We start from the raw sequence: 20,985 nt of genomic DNA, 5'->3' as shown, positions 1-20,985 counted from the left end.
CATAATTGCCTTGGTTGGTGAAAGGTCAATGTGCTTGATCAGAGAGATCCAAGGTCTCTCGTTCCAGAAAGGAATGATAAGAAGCCTATGCCCCTAGTGGGGAGTCTCGAATTTTTGCATGAATCAGAATCAGCTGGAGAGCTTATTAAATCCTGCATTTCTGATTCAGTAGCTCTGAGGTGGGGCATGCCTAGCAGGTTCCCAGGGGATACTGATGGGGGTCCAGACACCACACTCTGAGAACCATGGCTCTCAAGCTTGGCTACATGAGAGAACCGCTTGGGGGGAGCTTTTTTGGTTACATTATCTTATTTTTAAACATTCTCCAGCTTTTCTGCGACCTAATTGACAAATAAGATTGTGTAAGCTTCCGGGCGCCTAGGTGGCTCAGGAGGGTGAGCGTCTGACTCTTGATTTCGACTCAGGTCATGATCTCGCGGTTGGTGGAAACGAGTCCCGGCTCGGGCTCTGCGCCAACAGCATGGAGCCTGCTTGGGATTCTCTCTCCCTCTCTCTCTCTGTCCCTCCCCTTCCCGCTCCCTCTCTAAATAAATAAATAAACTTCAAAGGATCTCCTCTCTTAGCAACAGTAAAGTGTATGATACAGTATCATCGGTTATAATTCCCAGGCTGTACATTAGATCCCTAAACTCGTGAATCTTACAGCTGGATGTTTGTTCCCTTTGATCAATATCTTCCCATTTCTCCCACACACACTCCGCCCCCCCCCCCCCCAACCTCTGGTAACCGCTGCTCTACCCTCTATGTCCCTGAGTGTTTCTCTTTTAGATTCCACGCGTGAGATCGTGCGGTATTTGTCTTCCCTCGGTTTTAGTTCAGCAAACATAATGCCTTCAAGGTCCATGCTTGGGGAACTTTTGAAACCTACCAGTGTTGGGACCTCACCTCCTACAGATTCGAATGTCATTGGTCTGAGGTGTGTTAGGGCTTCCAGCATTTTTGTTTCCTGCCTGACCTGCCCAGCGTTCTCGACTTAGGTGGGGTGTTTTTTCCGCCGCCTTCCTGAAATGCTAGGCTGACGTCCAACTCTGTGCCTCCACACAAGGTGCCTTCTCAGCGTGAACCACGCTTTCCAACAACGTGAGGGGCGCCTGGGTGGCTCCGTCGGTTAGGCATCAGACTTCGGCTCAGCTCGTGATCTCCTGGTCCGTGAGTTCGAGCCCCGCGTCGGGCTCTGCGCTGACAGCTTAGAGCCTGGAGCCTGCCTCGGATTCTAGGTCTTCCTCTCTCTCTGCACCTCCCTGCTTGCGCTCTCTCTCTCCCTCTAAAACAAATAAACATTAATTTTTTTTTTTTTAAACGTGAGAAAACCCAGAGACGATTTAGGGGATGCTCGGGTTTCAGAGATTCACGAACTCAACACCAGACAGCACCAAGTCATACCCTCTTGAATTCTCCGCCCTTCAGGGCAAGATGCAAAGTTGTCAACTTCTAGCCTTCACCAGGAGTCACCGTTGCCAGGAACAGTGGGCGAGCCCACGGCAAGCGAGGCTGGAGTTAGATCTAGCCACAAATGACTAGCATTGATTTGTTTTCATCGTATTTATGTCTTTTTGAGTACTTCCTCTCCCTGGCAAGAGATAATGGCCTTTGCACCCAAGACTGTAATCTATTATTCCCTTTTGAAATGAGGTGAAGTAAGTTTCAGTTGTACAAAATGACAGGCGTCCCGGGAATGACCGGACCCCACAGTGCCCAGAGTTCACGACACCATACAGAATATTTAAACATTGGCCACGAGGGTACACCTGGTGTGAAATGTTCTGATCACACACAAAAAACAAAGCTGGCCGGAAGGAAGGATCTTTTGGAGGGGATGGATAGATTTATGCCATTGATAGTGGTGATGGCCTCATGGGTGAATACTTATCACGAAACTCATTGGCTTGCCTATATTACGTATGTTCCCTTTTTGTAGGCCCATCAGACCTCAACAGAGTGGTTTCCAAAAAACGAAGAAGGGAGAACTCTCGGGGTTGAGCCTTATCAAGCCTCGGGGTTATCAACTCTCGGGGTTGAGCCTTACTTGGTGTCAGCTGCTCTAAGACTCAACCAGAGGGGCAGCAACCTAAATCTCAATTGAAAATTGAAAATAAAACTAAGATACAAGAATGAATCAAATGTTTAAAGTAGTAAATCATCAGGGCGGCCGGGTGGCTCAGTTGGTTAAGCATCCGACCCTCGGTTTCCGCTCAGGTCACGATCTCACGGTGTCATGAGTTCGAGTCCCGTGTCGGGCTCTGTGCTGAGAGTGCGCCTACTTGGGATTCTCTCGCTCCCCCCACTCTCCCCCTCCCCTGCTCCTGCCGTCTGTCTCTCTCAAAACACACTTAAAAAAAATTTTTTTTAATAAAAAAGTAGTAAATAATCAGCGTCCAGAGGGTGTGTCCCGTGGAAAGAAACAGGAAGTCTCCTGCTATGGGCCAAAGATAGAGAACAGCAGTGAGGATACTCTGTGCACGTGGGAAGGGAATGCTACCTCTATCCAGATCACCCAGCCACCTAAGCTCTGCTTCACCGTACCTGCAGCGTGACACAGGTCCCCCCACATGGTAGCTTCCAGGTTGCCACCCTGGCTGGAGCCTGATGCAGTCAGAAACAGCAGCACACAGCAGCCTTGGTGTGCTTGGAGGGCCACGTACGCTCCTCCGGGGCGGGGGGGGGGGGGGGTGGGCTGGAGCCTCCCCGCTGATCTCGTAGCCTTGAGAGTCATTTACAAAGAACCTGCCTCATATATTTGTAGATTAGTTGGATTTTGAAGTCTGCCAATCAACCTACCCTCAGAATGCTTGTGTGTGTGTGTGTGTGTGTGTGTGTGTGTGTGTGTGCGCGCGCGCGCGCATGTGCACCCACGACCGCGCGCATCTGATTGGTTATTCAACAAACCAGCACAGCCCCCGTCCCCCCGCAACACGCCGCAAGACATAAAAGTACCCACAAGTTGGTAAAATATATTTTATTCGTCCATACAAAGAAATAGTATGAATTACCAGATTTTCATTTTCCTAGAAACCTCTTTTCTCTGTGTAAAATTAATCTGTGTTATACATAGGACAAAATACTTGATTTAGTTGTTTTTTTTTTTTTTTTTTGTACATATTGGCTATTCTAACATCCAGGTTATAGAAGACACGCCGCCAGAATTTGCACAGTATTTCAGATTCCTGGGCTGAATGAACTCCGTCATAAATTAAGGTTACAAAAGCGAAAAAAAAAAATCTAACCACACCTTTAAGTTGAAGGGACCATCCTTCTCGAGAAAAACGAAAAAAAAAAAATGACACGGGCATCTGTGTCTGCGTTTGAGACCCACGCTTAAGTATCTCTAGTTTATCGGAGACTTCCGTTTTCCTTTCTTACGTAAATAAATATCCTGGCAGGATCGGAAACTTTCTCCAAAAGTCTAAACTGTCACTCGAAATAACTTCCAAAGAGAATCCTATGAAAAAGATAATTTCTCTTCCTCCATCATCCAAATAAGTATTTCTTAGGCAGCCAATATACCTAAATACCTTTCCAGGTACGACCTACCAAGTTACCAGACTACGATACAAACACCTCCAAGCGAGCACGGATTTCTGGGACAGTAAAAAACCTCCCATTTTATTTTTATCTTTTTTGCTTTTAATAAAGAAGACAAAACCGAGAGGGGTCAAGTACCCCACTGAATAGCAGAGCTTTAAACTGGAAGAAACCGAAAACGTGCTGAGACAAAAGGCCAAAACGTGAAATGGGTGTTTGTCTTCTAACAGCTAAAAAACTTGAGTCGGTGGCCTTGGAGATTGCTAGAACCGGAAGAAACTCAAGGCTGAATTTTATGTGTTTGTGTTGCTTAACTCCTACAGGAGGAAGGCATGGGGGTTCGGGCTCTACAATAACTATCACAGGATGAGGTGTAACCTGGGGGCAGATGTCGCGTCTGGATCCGTCAGGAATTACGAGCCATCAGACCTCTATGAAGAGATGCGCAGGAAGTTTATTTGTCTGCTCTAGAAAAACGTGCTCTAGTCCGTCATTGCTAATTAGCGCCATCTGTTTGGATTCAAGGATTTGACCCAGAATAGAATCTTGACTCGCTTCAGGGATCATGACTCAATGACCCTCCCCTCCTTCTATCTGAAAACTTCCTGTTTCTGTTTTAAGGCAGGGAATAAACAACTTCATCCAAATTGTCCAGCCCGGAGAGACGGCGGGGACCCGAAGGCGGACTGCTTTGTCGCAAGCCCTCCTCCGAACCTTTCTGAAACTCTGCATCACGAGCCCTGTTGGGGCTCGCATTTGGCCAGAGTGTGGCCAGGGCAGGGTGAGGCGGAGGGGGTTGGATACTGGCTTTTACTTGAAACGATACTCTGTTACTGAAAAGCAGCTTCGGTGGTTTTATTTCCAGTGAGCTTTCGGACTGGAAAACCACACGACCCATCAGCACCCTTCTGGACCAATCGGCACCCTTCTGCAGACGTCTTGATGCCAAAGCAGCAAGAAGGGAGAAAGACCCACACCAGGGTTAGGGTGCTCCCCTAAATGCAGGTGCTAAGCTACCTGGGAGAGGCAGTGACAGAGCTTGGAAACGAACAGAACATCTGAGGATCGCACGGAACCCCCCGGCCCATCGTCCTACACAGACCTCACCCGACCCACGATCGCTTTGCTGCTAAGGGTGAGCTGGGTGCACCCAGGCTCAAACTTGTGGTCAAACACAAACCAGACATCACCTAATGACCAGTGACATCCTGACCGATTGCTAAAGAGGGACCATCTCTCTCCTTTCATACAAGTTTCGTACTCTGTCGGCCAAGTTATCCCGCAACGACACACAAAAGCGACTTCGTGACCATCACGCCCCGACCATGCTGACGAGATGCGCTACCTTCCCGCATGTGCCCCGGCGAAAGCAGAACTCGAATCAAAACCCTCTGATGGCAGAAGCAGTTGTGGTTCGGAAAACAGGATACGGGGAGTTATGTTCGTTACGTGACATTGCTATAGGGTTACCCAACTGCCACAGGCTAAGTCCTCAAAAATGATCTCCAACTGCTCGCTCGGCAGAGAGGTACCAGGGGGGAGCATTCGGCCATCAGCAGCAACAACGCTGGAAACCTTCTGCCGGGACCTAGCTCAAACAAGGGGACATCTTCACAACTGGCAGGCGTGAGTGTCTCCAGGCAACACGGAGCCAGCTTTCCCAGCCTGTCTTTACAAGAGCCACTCTTCGTTCTTGCAGTCTGGCCGTCGGCTGCAAACTGTATTGTCAATCTGGGATGAGCCAGGGATTCCGAGGAGGGGAGTTCCAGACATCAAGCGAGGGGGCCAGGACTCACTTCTGCGGGCCGCCTTTCTGGTGGGGGTTTGTCTTTTCTCCCCTCGGAGGTTGTCTACTCCCAGTCTACTGGGATGTGCCCAACTGGGGCTGGCTGTGCACCTAGCAGCACCTTGGTGGACTCTGATGGGGTGGGATGCACTTGACCCCTTTGGACCCGTGCGGTCTGTGCCAGGAGATTCTGCTAGCCTAGGGGATTTCTTTGGTGTGTCAAAGCAGAATTGTCTGGCCTGGAGAACGGGGCATGGCATATGCGTGCAAATCAGAGGTCGTCTTTATTTCTAAAGCAGCATCCCAGCATCACACACACACACACACACACACACACACACACACACACACGGGGCCCGGGAAGGAGGAGCCACCGTCTGCATACGCTTCGAGCTGCTTAATGAACCAGGGACTGGGGCAGAAGAGGACACAGGGCCATCTTTCAAAACCCCACGCCCAAGTAAACGTTTGGACCCTGGCAGGAAGGACTCCCCAGAAAGGAGGCGGGCGTCCCCGCAAAGGCAGGGATGTCCCCCACGAGCAGAGCAGACTTGGGGGAAAAGCCTCAGCGCTGTGGTTTGGAGTCCACGTCCTCGGAAATGTCAACACAGGGGCGAGGAAGCTGCCACAGGAGATGTGACCCTCTGCGGGGGGGGGGGGGGGGGGGGGGGGGTGTCGCGTTCCTGCGAGGTGTGCAGGCAGGGACAGAAATGGGAGCCGCACTAGGAAACCCAAGACACAAGGAGACGGCGAGCGAATTCAGCCAGCGATCGAAGGCTGCGTACCCGTAACGACAAAAATCTCAAGTTGTGCTTTTCTTCTTTTTAAATAGAATGGGGGAGGGGGGGAGGGGGGGCACACGGAAGCACCATCAACTGTGAGGAAAAGAACCGATGAGACGCTTTGGAATGTGAACGGGTTATGAAGCTAAACCCTCTGAAGAGTGTGGCTAGGCAGCTTAGTGAATTAATTGCTTACGAATTAAAAATAAATTATTATAAAATAGATTTCTGTACATTTTACATACATATAATCTCTGTCAACATAGAAGCCAAGTGGGAAAGTCACATCGCGCGGCGGGGTGGGGGGGTGGGGGGGAGGGGGGCTCCCGTCAGTCCCAGCCGAAGTCCTGGCCGGTCATCTGGTAGAACTTCAAGTTGAAGGGCCGGTAGAAGTCGCGCAGCAGGCGCACCACCTCGCGGTCGATCTCCGGGTGGGTCCTGCCCTTGGTCTTGCCCAGGCAGTGGGGCTTGCTGCTGCCCTCGGCCTTCTTGAGGCAGGGGAAGCCCTTGGTCTTGTTAAAGTAGAAGTGCTTGTCGGTGATGATCCTCTTGAGGCCCAGGAAGTCCTGCACGCGGCCCAGCTCGCCGGCCGGGTCGCTGATGAGCCGCTCCCCGCTCACGAAGAGCATCTGGCCGATGGGAAAGTGGCGCAGCCAGTGCTCCAGGTGCTTGGCGTAGATGCCGATCTGGATGGCGCTCCACGACGTGTCGATGAGGCCCGTCGTGCGGTTCTTGAACGTCAGGCTCTCGAAGGTGGGGATGTCGGGCCGCTTGGACAGCGTCTGCGTGTAGTCCGAGATGGCCCGGGTCACCGGGTCGCGCACCACCACGATGAGCTTGGTGTCCTTGGACATGGCCGAGATGCGCGCGGGCGCCTCGCGGGTCACGAAGTAGCTGGGCGTCTTCTCCATGGTGATCTGCCCGTCCAGGGTCCTCGGCATCAGGTCCCTGGGGAAAAGCAAGCAGAGCAAAGTCGGCTCAGGAGGGGACGCCGTTTTGGCCGCGCGTCTCCGAGACGACGCTTTCGATCCCAGCTTCCCTTTGTTACCGGGAACGGCTGCGGAACCGCGAGAGAGTGCCAACGGCGGGTCGTCCCCGGAAGGTACCTTAACATCCCCACGGAGGCCAGATGCTATCTCCGTGAAGTAGGACAGCACCTTCCTCCGAGACAAAAAGAGGAAGGAAGCGAGGGGAGTTTCTCCCGATCCTGTCGTGGGCACCACCCCTGACTCACTGTGCAGGCTACCCAGCTTTCCGGACCGCCCCAAACATCAGGGGTCACAACACGAAGGCCCCTGGCCTCCGGGTATGTACCCTTCCTGACAACAGCACCGCACCTGGAGCCCCCAGAGACGGTGCCGTCCGGGAGTCCCCACCAGCCTCTCTTCGTGTGCTCACCAAGCCTGGGCACGTGTGCGGCGGGAACCAGGAGGAAGAGGTCCCCCTGGCCCATCCAGGCCATACCTGCTCCAACGCGGCGACCGCGGACAAAAACGCCTTCACGGCAAAAAGCACGCGGCAACCTGAAACCCAGGCGAAATCGGACGGAAGTATATACACGGACGCAAACTTGCCAAGAGGAAATTCCCAAGACCCAGCTCTAGAAGCTTCCAAAAAATACTTTAGATTCCATTAAAAAAAAAGGGGGGGGGGGCTCGTAAGATCTCTATCACAGCCTTAATTTAAATAAAAGTATGCCGACAAAACTGTTAACAACCTATAAGAAATGCAGGCCATGCTCTGTGCTGACGGCTCAAAGCCTGGAGCCTGCTTCCAATTCTGTGTCTCCCTCTCTCTCTGTCCTTCCCCCCCCCCCCCCCCCACTCACACTCTTTCTCTCAAAAATAAATAAACATTAAGAAAATCTTTACAAAGGGATGCCTGGGTGGCTCAGTCGGTTGAGCGTCTGACTTCGGCTCAGGTCTGATCTCACGGTTCGCGGGTCCAAGCCCTGCGTCGGGCTCTGTGCTGATGTCTCGGAGCCTGGAGCCTGCTTCGGATTCTTCGTTCTCCCTTTCTCTTTGCAACTCTCCCCCTCATGCTGTCTCTCTCTCTCTCTCTCTCTCAAAAATAAACATTAAAAAAGAAAAAAAGCTGTTTTGTGGTGGCAGTTAGCTTTGCAAATAACACTAACCGATGATGGAAGGTTGTGACTTACACGCTCCCTGGCCTGGAGCATTCCACCACGTGACGTGGGAACAGTGGTACTTCATTCATTGTGTCTGTAGGAGGTTAGTAAAGCCAGAGCAGTTTAGCAGTAACAGTTAAGGGACGTGGGCTCAGACATCAGATGGCCTGGGTTCAAATCCCAGCTTTCAGCGTGTATGCTGTGCCACCTTGAGTAACTGTCTTACCTTCTCTGGGCTTCTCCTCCTCATCTGTAAGAATGAAGGTGACAGTACCTACTTCACGGAAGGTGGATGAGGAGTAAGACCATTAATGATCATAACATGCTCTGAACACGCTTAACATATGTAATTAACACACACTAACTGCTGCTCCTACGAGAGGATTATTTCCAGTATTACTGTGTTCAGCCCGCAGTTTATAGCACATGGCGGGACAAAATTGAGCACATGTGTGCACATCAAAAGGAAAGGAGATGTGTTAACTAACTGGAGACTCAGTTTTGGTCCCGGATGCACAATCTTCCATTAGCCATGGGATAGAGATTTCTACGTGGGCCCGGGAATTTTAAAGAAGGCAATTCCCACATCATTTCTGACCAAATATTTACCTCCCAGTAGGACATCCTAAACCTCCAGCTTCAAGCCACCCCTCATCTACTGAGAGCACAGCTCCTCTTACTAATAAAAGCACATTTACGGAAACGACAGAAAGTTCTATCGCACGAGCCAGAAAGGGCCACATGCTGGGAGAGCTCCTTCTTCAAAAACAAGTTCGGGGGAAGGAGGTCGTCCCCAAGGAAGGCCGCTTCACAGCCCTGGAGCCATCCCTGGCTTGCGCTAATGCCCATTAACCACTTAGGTGAACGTGCAGTGTCATGGGGCTAATGGGATGGAGAGGAAAAGAGTCCTGGCTCTCAGCCTGTTCTGCGTTTCATTCAAAAGCAGATGGAGTCTAGGGGCGCCTGGGTGGCTCGGTCGGTTGAGCGACCAACTTCGGCTCAGGTCACGATCTCATGGTTGGGGAGTTCGAGCCCCGCATCGGGCTCCTTGCCGTCAGTAGAGAGCCTGGAGCCTGCTTCAGATCCTCTGTCCCCCTCTCTCTCTGCCCCTGGTATTAAGTCACTGGCAACTGGACATCTGGACATTCTTTAAGAGTTGAACATCCAGAGTAAAAGTGCCACCATCACGACGGAAAGAAAGCCAACCACCACAGCTCTTCATATTTTTGAGAGGGGGAGCCTCGAGGGACGGGGCGGGGGAGGGAAGCAGGCTTTGTGCTGTCAGCATAGAGCCCGATGTGGGGCTTGAACCCATGAACCGTGAGATCACGACCTGAGCTGAAGTCAGCCGCTTAACCAACTGAGCCACCCAGGCACCTCCGCCCCACCCCACTGCCATGTCCTTAAAGAAAGGGTCTGGCAGCAACCGAAATGGCTCACTGGGCCACGGGAGTAAGACACCACAGAACAGAGCTAGAAACCAGGAGAGCCTCACTATCCCCAAGTCCAAAGGCAAAACCTCCTTGGCCACAAAGAAAGATTCCTTGAACGGCGGACGGATTTCCTGAGCTTGACCGCCTGGGGGCCACCCAAGCCATTCTGGCTGCCACGAGCTCCAAGGGATCCCTCTCTCCCCAGAATGGCCTGCAGTCTGCACACATGTGGCAAAGAGCACACAAGGGGCCCCCAGGACTTTCTTTGATCCTGCAAATGACAGCCAGCAGACTCATGCTGTGACAGACTGTTCAGCCCCTGCCCACTGGAGCCTGTGGGCTGCTCCCCCCTTGCTTCGTGGCTGATGGCGGGGATACACAGTGGGTTCTCCCTCACCTCCGCACATGCCTCCTGAGTCCCTTCCACAGGCTTCCGGGGGGGGGGGGCGGTCCTCCATGGCGGGCCCTGTGCTCAAGACAGAGCCACCAGCTCCCAGCACAGCCCCGTGGGTTCACTGGGTGGGGAACACGGCTTGAGGACCGTGTGGGAAAATCCCTGGCACCGAACCTTCCGGCAGCTTCCAGGCAAGTCCCCTTCCCCCCGCCCCCATCCCCAGGTCCTGGAAGGAAGCCTTTTCCATTCTCTTCCCAGGGCTCCCTCCTTCCCCCCTCCCTTCCCCAGCCTGGCTTCCCGTCCCGGTACCCAAAACCTCTCTGGGCACAAGTGGTACCAAGAAGAAACAGGAGACAACGACATGGCCAAGGGCAAGCCCCTCCCCCGCTGCGTGCCCCTCCCAGTGGCCCAGCAGGACAAGCCGGCCTCAGGCCATGGGGGAGGAGGTTTGCAGCTTAATTGAGCGGCTCGTTATGCAAGCCAGTTTCTCAAACTGATCATCACAGCTAACAATTATATAGTGCTTGTGAGCCTGCGGAGAAACTCGCGTGCATTATCTGATTTAATCCTCACGACGCGCCTCTGAGGGGGGGGTCCTGCAATCCCCAGTTCACCAATGAAGAAACACGCCGAAGGAGAGAGGGTGGCTCCCTTGGACACAGGTCACCGACCTACAGGTGGGCGGTGGGGGCCCAGTCACCCCTCCGAGGCTCCTTCCCCTTCCCAACCTCCTGTTTCTTCTCAATCTGATGAGCACCACACAGGGCCACACACACGTCCCCTCTCTTTAAATAGATACCTGCCTCCCCTCCCCCCCTCCTAGGTTAGGATCTTAATAATAGGTATTTCAGTGCTAGAATCAGATGGCTGTGATCGTAACCGTTCAAATAGGAGTCAGATTTCAAAACAATAGACGTCTTAGGCCCACAATCTCCGGCGGTCAACCGAGCCTGGGAATATTAGCGATTGTGGGAGCAGATCTCCCCCTCCGGTGCCCGCCCCAGCCCCCTCTTCCACACGCGGCACGTGTCACCATCGGGCACTTGTGAAGCCCACAGGGCTGGACGGTGCCTTTGCTGCAAGGCCAAGGAAGACACGCTCACACGCACAAGAAATGCCCTTAGCAGAAGCCTAAGGGATCCTGACCAGGCAGATCCCCCAGGTCAGAGAGCAGAAAGGACCCCACTTCTTCAATGAACCCTCAGATGCCAAGGCAGCCGTGTCACCGCCATCGAAACCCAGCAATGGCCAGCACAGTGATCTTCTGGGAATATCAGTGACCCCCCAAGAGCTGGGCCACAGAGCGGGATACCGGAGGCCCCAGGCGGGCTAGCTCTAATATGTTCCTCTAAAAGCGGACAATTAAAAACAAACCTTCAGGCCCAAAGGCGTAGGAAACTCGAATGAACCAGAGTTCTAAAAAGCCTGACAACAGTGATGTTCTCCAGCAGCCAATGTGGCCCTAATTTTCCTGCCCTGCGTCTCTTTCTCTCTCCTCGGGTGACGCCCCTGCTCCCGCGGTCCAGCAACTGAACTTACTGTTTGAACTGGCAAATTACACAACAATAAAAAGGATGATTATTGAAATGGGTGTAACCTTCTCCGCACAGCCTGGCAGATGCCGGAGACATTTATGCAAAGAGGAGGGAAGCGAGTGCCCTCCAGGGGGGGGAGACAAAGCTGTGAGCCACAGTCGGCCGGGGAGGGCCAGTCTCCCGCTCAGACCTAAGAGACCGGGGGAAGAGACCAGGGAACATTCGGCCTGCCCCTTTCTCCTCCCCCTGCCGGGATGACGAGGGCCTCGCTCGGTTGCAGAAATACCCCCATGTTGTCCGAACGCCAACGAAGATTTTTTTTCTTTTTGAACATTTCTTCCAGGGGTTAAGCGGCCGACTTGGGCTCAGGTCAGAGCCTGGACCCTGCTTCAGATTCTGTCTGTCTCTCTCTCTCTCTCTCTCAAAAATAAACAAACATTGGGGCGCCTGGGTGGCTCAGTCAGTTGAGCGTCCGACTTCGGCTCAGGTCATGATCTCACGGTCCGTGAGTTCGAGCCCTGCGTCGGGCTCTGTGCTGACAGTTCAGAGCCTGGAGCCTGTTTCGGATTCTTTGTCTCCCTCTCTCTGACCCTCCCCTGTTCACGCTCTGTCTCTCTCTGTCTCAAAAATAAATAAACGTTAAAAAAAAATTAAAAAAATAAATAAATAAACATTAAAAAAACTAAAACTAAAAATGTCTTTTAAACTTACATATAGTAACTCATCACCCTTGGTGTCTAGCTTTATGCATCAGAAAATGCTCCAACGGGACTTAGGTATTTTGACCTCACGGGTATAACCGTTGACTTAAAAGACAAAAAAACCAACTCGTCTCCATGAAGGCCTCTCTTCTGGTTCTGGTTCCGCTCCTAACTGGCATGACCCCCTAGCGGCATCCCTGATACCTTGGGCCTCAGCTCCCGATCTGTAAAGTTAGTATGACCAGGAGGCCGCCAGGCTCGGGATATTCCAACAAAGGGTGACCCTCCTGGGGCACAAGCCAAGAACCTGTTCTGCTACATTTACTTTAGCTTTTCCTTGAAGAAGCGGGAGCCCAGCCTCTGAGAATTCGGAACACAAAAGCAAGAACAGAACAATCTTCACGAAACAGAAGAATCGAGGTTTCTAGAAAGGTTATGCCCCCCACGCCTAAAACAAAATAAAATAAACCAAATCACCTCCTTCCTCATACCTGCACAGTCCCAAACCTGTCTAGGACCTAAGGATGTCCCCTTCAAAAGGCAAGTCGGGGTTCCTGGGTGGCGCAATCGGTTAAGCGTCCAACTTCGGCTCAGGTCACGATCTCACGGTCCGGTCCGTGAGTTCGAGCCCCGCATGGGGCTCTGTGCCGACAGCTCAGAGCCTGGAGCCTGCTTCGGATTCTGTGTCTCCCCCTCTCTCTGCCCTTCCCCCCAGCTCACGCCCGGTCTCTCTCTGTCAAAAATAAAGTAAACGTTAAAAAAAAAAAGGTGAGGCAAGTAGAATGCCACCTGATAAACCCACACATACCAGCAGCTCCGCGCAAAGACAGGGGGATCTGCAGAGATTAGGGGGAGAGGCGACACGAACAGACGGTGAGGGGCACAGGGGATTTTTAGGGCAGGGGAAACTCTGCCCAAGCCCGTGGGATGTACGCACCGAGAATGAACCCTACCGAAAACTGGAACTTGGGAGACAATGACGTGTGCAGGCAGGTTCATCAGTTGTAACAAATGTCCCTCTCGGGTGGACGATGTGGATGGTGGGGGATGGTCCCATGTGTGGGGTGGGGGGGGGGGGAGTGTCTAAGGGAAATCTCGGCACCTTCCCCACCTTCCCCTCAATTTTGCCACGAACCCGAAACTGGTCTCAAAAAATGAAATTTACTTGAAGCCGCAACACGAGCCCCTGAGGATCTCATCGGGCTTCAGCTTCTTTTCTGTGAGCTGTGGTTTCCTCCTTGGGGAATTCATGGGGTCTCACGCCCTCCCACCCCCAAGCCTAGGCCACCACCCTATGGGGACTTCTGGCCTTCTCGCCACAGTCCAGTCCGTCTACACTCACTCTCCCTCTGAGCTGAGGGCTCTTCCTGGGACGCAGGGAGCCCAGCTGCGTGGCCCGGTCCACTCTGGCCCCTCCACCACCACCCCCTTGCCCCAACCACCCAGGATCAAAAGAAAAACCGAGATTCTTAAGACATAGGAGACAAGGTCTGAGACACGTCAAGCTTTCTGCCTTGAAAATATATGCAACCCCCCCCCCCCACACACACACAAAAAGTCTTTATTTTACGGAAGGACATCCGGATCACTAGGAATGGGACTGCTCTGTCCCCTCATCTTGCAGAGTTGGGGCTGTCCAAGCCCCTCTACTCCCCAGGGGAGGAAGGGAAGGAGCCAGAGCCGGCTGGGGGCTTTACTTCAGGCTCAGTGCTAGCTAAATGCCTCAGTATCCCCACTGCGGAGAGGCCAACTTGACAGGACAGGAAGGGGGGGGGGGGCGGCAAGCTCAAAGCTGGAAGACAAGTCGCTGGCAGGTTGTGGGGAGGGGGTGTCTCCCCCAGGTTTCTTGGGCACTTGGTACTTTAGGCCACATTAAAGCATTTTCAGAGGGAAGGGAAAGAGGCGGTCCCTGGGTCATTATGGTCCTGGTCGCTGGACTTTGGTAACAAGTGTGGGCTAATCTCGTACCTTCTCTGGGGGCCTCTCTTACCAACCCTAATTATCCAGCACCCCCTAAAAAAACTACCCCCCCCCCCGCCGTGTCTTTCCATCTCGTCACCTTGTAAGTTATAGCGCACCTCCAGGGTCAAACACACACAAGCTGCAGCCTATCAGCCTCCCCTTTCCTCTCCTACAGAAAGCCCAGGCACCTGTGGACAGGGAAGAAACTTCTAGAAACCCTGACTGTGGACAACGCTGGAGAGACCTTAACTCCCAACAGTGGGTCTTAACTCTGGGTAAGTTTCTTCTTTAAAGCCGCTTTCTAACCACTCCCCCCCCCCAAACCCCGAGGGAGGCCGGAGGAAGGGTGGGCGGGAGATGCGTATCAGCTCTGGCCCCTCCTTATCTGGAACCTTCTTCCTTTCCTAGGGAGCCTCAAAGCCCACCCGTTCAAAGAGCCACATCTCCATAAATAATTATCTCCATTTGGGGGAGATGTTTGCATATCAAAGAACTCCTTTGGGAGGGTTTTAAAAATAATTTAAAATGAAATTGTAAATAGTCTGCTGTTCTCGGGGGTCTCCCGGGTCCCCAAGCTGGATCGCTAGGGCTGCCGGAAGTGATGTCATGACTCATTACAAAGTTTACTGGGGCCTTTTCCCCCTTCCTTTTATTTTTACAATTTTTTTTTAAGGTAATGGGTAGAAAAGAAGAAAAGTAACAAAAGGCTGGACTCCCCCAGGCCTCCTCCTCCTCCTCCTGCAACCCTCCCCTCTCCTTTCTCCACCCCCAGCCCCCAACCCCCACTGCAAGGATTTGGCCTCCATTGTCCTAGAATTTCAATACTGCTCAGAAAATGAAAAGCCCCTGAATGCCGTAAGGGGGTGGGGTGCAGAAGAGCATCTCGCTCCTTTGGGTCAACTCAAGATGCCTTTCTTTTTGGCAGAATCCTCTGTTATAGACGCTGCTTCACAAAGGCCTGAGTTCCTGTTCCTGGAAGGGGCTGGGGGGGGGGGGGTAAGTGGAGGGGGGGGAGGGAGAGAGGGTTTCAATTAGAAGCTAATAGGCTTTTGTGATAAGCTCTCTGGGGCACTGCTCCTGCGTTTATTGGACCTGACAGTGTGCCGGGACCAATCCTGTGCAACCAGAGTAACGTGTCCCATTTCCCGGAAACACACACACACACACGCACTTTTTTTTTTTTTGATCATTAGAAAGAAAAGGAGTTTTGAGGGAAGCGGACTTTTTAAGAAAGTTAATCCAGCCCTGCTGGTGGGGCGGAGAGTGACAGGGCAGAGGACCAAGCGTGGAGGAGGGGAGGGGGGCACCTGACCCCAAGTGAGCAAAGCCCGAGGTGACGCGGTCCTGCTCCTGCTTTGCAAGGCTTCCTGGGCGGAGACGGGGCCAGGGGCCAGGCGGTGGTCTCTGATCAGCACTGGCTTGGGGGTCTGGCACAGGCTCCTGGGGCAGGGAAGCCTCAGCACTGCGGGGGGGGGGGGGGGGGGGCGGGGGGGGGGGGGGGGGAGGGGGAGGGGGGGGGACTTGCCTGGCAGCACAGGGCCCGCCTCGTGTGTGTCACAGGCTCCTGTAAATCGCTCCCTGCCTCATCCCGAGACAATCTGCCTTCCCTGTGCCCTTGGTAACTGTTTGTAAACAGGCCCCCGCCCAAGAGCTGCAGAAAACACTCAGCACTAGCTGTGGACACAGAGCAAAGGGCAAGCACTACCCCTTACGGGGGAAGCTGGGGGAGGGAACACACAGGGCAGGGGGGCAGGGGGAGGGGGCTTTCTAACACTGTTAAAAAAAAAAAAAAAAAGCAGAGGCTTCAGAGCTCACGAGGCTGTGCGATCTGGCTCCCGCTTTGGACAGGAAGGCACTCAAAGCTTTGGGCACGGTTTCCCTCTATATGCAAGTTAATGGGTTGGTCTAAAAGGATGTTCTTGGGCTCTCAGAATCTGAAAAATGATGCTGATCGTCTCCATCTCTCCCCACCACACCCCTCCTCCATCTCCTCTTCAGCCAGCAGTGGTCTGACCCAAGCTGGCAGGGGTGAAGTCGAACCCGGATGGAGAGATCTGTTTCTTTGACATGCATTAACTACATCTCAGGGGCACCGGTATAGGCCAACAACACCTTGGGGTGGAATTCAGACAAAGGCCAATGTTCAACGGGCCCTGAATCTATGCACCCGCTTATTAAATAGCCTGGTGCCTGGTGGGGTGGAAAGAAAAGCAGGGTTCAGGGTCAGGCTGTGTGGCCTCCGGCAAAGTGCCTAACATCTCGGAGTTGCTTTTCCTCATCTGTAAAAGGGAAAGATTTGTCCTGCCTAGGTTACAAGAAAATAATAATAATAATAATAAAATTGGATGTCATTTGCAGGTGAATAAAAGCTCTTAAAGCAGCAAGACCCTACCCAAAGGTAAGGTGGAATGAACCCCACTCGTATCTCTTTATTATCTCCTCTGGCATGTGGCTGTAGATCCTAGGGGTATTTCTGCGGAAATACTGCTACGGAAAAAGAAAATACTAAACTGGTTCTCAAATTCAAAGGCTCATGAAAAAAACAAGTTATCTGAAGAAGTCTCAGCTTCCCTTAATTCTCCACTTGTGCTATGAAAGAGCTCATGATTGCACCTTCTTTCCTAGTCCCCTGGTAGGACATCAGAGACAATGGAATATTGAGTGCCCATTCTTGGGTTGACTTCAATGAATGAGTGTGGTGATCCAAGCCACAGAAGAATGGAAAATGAGGCAGCCTTTAATAGAATAGAAACTCAACCTACTTGGGAAGATTCTTTCCTTTTTTTTTTTTTTTTTTTTTTTTAAAACGTGGCAGAGAATGTTTACAAGGATCAAACCAGCCACAGTTTGGGGGTGGGGGTGGGGGGGGTCCATCTGAGGCTGAAGGAAAGAAATAGCCCAACTGGCTGAAACCAGACCCACCTAGAGAAGACTTGATATCATCAGTTACCTTCCTGCCTCCCGGCTGTGCGGCCAGTAGGAGTTCGGGACCAGAGAAATCCCAGTCAACTCTAGACTGAAGTCCAAGATAAGGGCTCCATCCTTCCCCTCGACTCAACAAACAGGACCCCGTTTTATGGTTATCAACTGAAAACCGTATAAAGTGAATTAGGCCAATAAAAATCCCGAGATGTAAGTTTAAAGTCAAGCTAAAGTAAAAGGAAATGACTACAAATAAACGTCCCTTATCACAGGCTTTAAATAGCTCAAGAACGTTTTAGAGAAGAAAAGAAGTACTTTCTACCCAGAGAGAATATCCAAGGGAGAGGATAAACTTCAGAGGAAACTGCTGACAAAAGAAAAAATTGCTGTTTCTTATCTCACACTCCTGACCGTCATCAGTTGGGCTTGACCAAGTCCTTGAAACTGACACACAGGGGTCTCAAGAAAATGAGTGGCACCACATTGCCGATGGAAACCCCAGAGACACTCACCAAAGTCCCCCAACTCCCCACCCCTCAACCGTTTTGGAATTCTCAGCTTAAAAAGTATGGAAGTCCACCAGAGTCCGTTTTCAGCAGAAGAAAAGTCCAACTTCCCCAACTCCCATCCATTCTTTGTCATGGTCCACCATTTTTTTTTTAATATAGAAAAGCAATAAATTTGGAACAGATTGTAGAGTCCAACTTGACTGTGGATTTCACGTCCAAGGAAGGACAGGAGGGATGGAACGTGTTGGGAGGCTGATGCTACGCTCCAGGGAGTGTGTGTCCCATGGTGATTTTTTACATTCAATGAGAAGTTTTTGGTGGATGAGCCTGCCTGCCTGGTGAGTCTTAACATTTCTAGCAGTTCTGTGCTTTTAGACACCGCAAGTCCCCCAAGGGAACAAAACTTTAAGCACCAAAGAGATCAAATAACTAAATGGTGAGTGAGAGAGGCTGCTAAGAGTTACAAGTCAGATTAGCCTTTTACCCTGCATCAGCCTGAGCGGAACACTAACCCTGTAACTATTTTTAAGCCTAATGACTATTTCTAAGAACAAAACATTTGGTACAATCTTACTGCCCTCCATGTCTTTTGTTTGTATCTGTTCGGATTGTGAATGTTAAGGATTTTTTTTTTTAAGTTTATTTACTTATTTTGAGAGAGAGAGAGTGGAGCAGGGGCAGAGAGAAGGGGAGAGAATAAGAGAATGGAAATCCCACGTAGGGTCCGTGCTGTCAGCGCAAAGCCCAACATGGGGCTCAAACCCATGAACTCTGAAACCATGACCTGAGTCAAAGCCGGATGCTTAACCCACTGATACACCCAGGCGCCCCAAGGACCTTTATCTTCAAAAGACACACAAAACAGCAAAAAAATGGATGTGCTTGATGTGCAAATAATGTGCTTGATGAACAAGTAAATGAATGAATGAACGTAAATGAGCCAGCAATGCTTGAGGCTAAATGACTGGAAGCCATTTGCAGATATCCAAAGAGAAGAGGGCCAACCTGGAATGAGAAGTTACTGTTTGGGGCCAGGTTGGAAACCGGTGATGACCTCAGAGGCGCCTGGGTGGCTCAGCTGGTTAAGCGTCTGAACTTCAGCTCAGATCATCTCCCGGTTCACGAGTTGGAGCCCTGGTCGGGCTTCCGTGCTGACAGCTCGGAGCCTGGAGCCTGCTTCGGATTCTGTCTCTCTCTCTCCCTGCATCTCCCTAGCTTGTACTTTCTCTTTCTCTCTCAAGAATAAATAAACATTAAAAAAAAAAAAAGAAGAAGGAAAATGGTGATGATCTCCTATCCCGACGCCCAAAGAACTGGACTGTGCCTTATTTTCACTGTGCCAACAATAAGTGGGCTGTTTTCTTTTAATTTTTTAAAAATGCTTATTTATTTTTGGGAGACAGGGTATGAGTGGGGGAGGGACAGAGAGAGAGAGAGAGAGAAAAGGAGACACAGAATCCAAAGCAAGCTCTGGCACAGAGCCCCACTCGGGGCTCGAACTTGTGAACCGTGAGATCATGACGTGAGCCGAAGTTGGATGCTCAACAGGCTGAGCCACCCAGGCGCCCCAGAGTTTGATGAATGAAGTAGGTAAGTGGGTAAATGGACAAATGCTAGACCGGAGCTGGATTTGATCTAAGGCGGTGAGAAGCCACATCAGACGGAGCAGGGGAGTGGCACAGAGATCTATCTGGAGTGTGGCTGATGGAGCTTCCCAGCAACACATATTGAACAGATCTGGGCTCCGGGAGTCCTACTGGAGACTGATACAAGGAGACGTCAAGAGCGGCGCCCGGGTGGCTCAGTCAGTTACGCATCTGACTCCCGATTTCAGCTCAGGTTGTGATCTCATGGTTCATGAGTTCGAGCCCCGCGTCGGGCTCTGCAGTGAGAGCTGGGATCCTGCTTGGGATTCTCTGTCTCTCTTCCTCTCTCACTTGCTCCCCAAAATAAATAAACATTAAAAAAAACCATGAAGAAATTTAGAAGGAACAAAAAAAGACTGCCAACTGGGGGGGGGGGGGTGTCTTCCTTCCAGTTAGCTGACTCTAGGCTTTTGCTGCCTTTGAAATATTCTGCAACTCTAGGAATTCTAAATTAACAACACAGCGAGGCAATATAGCTCTTGACCACAGGCATGTGGAGAAACGCTTTCTGGGGGAGGCTCTGTGGATTTCCTTCTCCACTTCCCACCGCTTGGGGAAAAAAGTCCGATTCCCACCCTCTTTCTAAAGTCACAGCAACGTTTCTTTACTCCAAGTGAATTTATGTTCTTTTGACGTCTCCTCGGAACCACAGGTAACACCTGTCTGGTTCTCTCATGAATCGTGAATGAAATAAGGGGCGTCTGGGTGGCTCAGTCGGTTAAGCATCTGACTCTCGGTTTCAGCTCAGGTCAGGGTCTCTCTCACGGTTTGGGAGTTCGGGCCCTGCATCCGGCTCTGTGTGCTGACAGTGCGGAGCCCTCCTTGGGATTCTCTCCCCGCCCCCCGCCACCGGCCCTCCCCTGCTGTCCTTTTCCCTCTCTTTCTCAAAAGAAAAAATAAAAAGAAATCACCTTAAGTATGTTTTCAATAAGGGAGTTGCAAGATAAATGAGATTCTGTGCGTCTGAATAAGGGGCACTGGGAATGAAAAAGAGTAGCTAATTCAAAGCCATTTTGTAGGAAGGAAAAGAGAAAAGCTAGCAACACAGGACAGAGATGGGAAAAGACATAGCAGCAAGGATCGCCTGCAGTTTTTTTTTTTTTTAATGTTTTTATTTATTTTTGAGAGAGAGAGCACACAAGCACGAGTGGGCGAGGGGCAGGCAGAGAGAGAGAGAGAAAGAGAGAGAGAGAGAGAGAGACAGAATCGAAAGGAGGTTCCAGGCTCTGAGCCATCAGCACAGAGCCCGACGCAGGGCTCAAACTCAGGAATTGCGAGATCATGACCTGAGCCGCAGTAGGACGTTCAACCGACTGAGCCACCCGGGCGCCCCCAGATCATCTGCAGTTTTTAAAGCAAGGTTGGGGGGGGCGGTGCATGGCACTAATGGGCTCTGAATTCACGGGCATTAAGTTGTAGCTTCCCACAGAGTGATGGGGGTGGGGGGGGGGGGGAAGAGTCAGCAGCAAAACGTAGGTTCTCACCCAAGAAGTGTTCTAAACAAACAAGGATTTAGGTTTTTGTGTCCATATGTATGTGTGTATATATATATGAAAACAGAAACTGAGAGAACACAGATAACTATACCCCCAAATTTTGGCTAGAATTCTGGCCCGGAAAGGCCAATTCTGGGCAGGTGGGTCA

The 20,985-nt window shown here is 51.5% G+C and overlaps 1 protein-coding gene and 1 long non-coding RNA gene across 2 annotated transcripts in view; one reads left to right on the top strand and one right to left on the bottom strand.

Moving 5' to 3' along the window:
• Positions 1–2,962: 2,962 nt before the first annotated feature.
• LOC123603042 (heparan sulfate glucosamine 3-O-sulfotransferase 3B1) overlaps positions 2,963–20,985 on the bottom strand; it is a 40,096-nt gene continuing 22,073 nt past the window's right edge. Inside the window, exon 2 of the mRNA XM_045487424.1 lies at positions 2,963–7,059. Within this exon, the coding sequence (XP_045343380.1) occupies positions 6,441–7,059 (619 nt within the window). The 3' untranslated portion in view covers positions 2,963–6,440. The remainder of the gene's footprint in view (positions 7,060–20,985) is intronic.
• LOC123603043 lies at positions 3,105–18,797 on the top strand. Its single transcript, XR_006714708.1, has 4 exons — positions 3,105–3,203; positions 7,544–7,549; positions 11,319–11,322; positions 18,783–18,797. It is a non-coding gene; the product is annotated as an uncharacterized LOC123603043 (long non-coding RNA).

This window comes from Leopardus geoffroyi, chromosome E1 (assembly GCF_018350155.1).
Source record: "Leopardus geoffroyi isolate Oge1 chromosome E1, O.geoffroyi_Oge1_pat1.0, whole genome shotgun sequence".
In the NCBI taxonomy this organism is placed as follows: domain Eukaryota; kingdom Metazoa; phylum Chordata; class Mammalia; order Carnivora; family Felidae; genus Leopardus; species Leopardus geoffroyi.
This window is presented reverse-complemented; position numbering and strand designations above follow the sequence as displayed.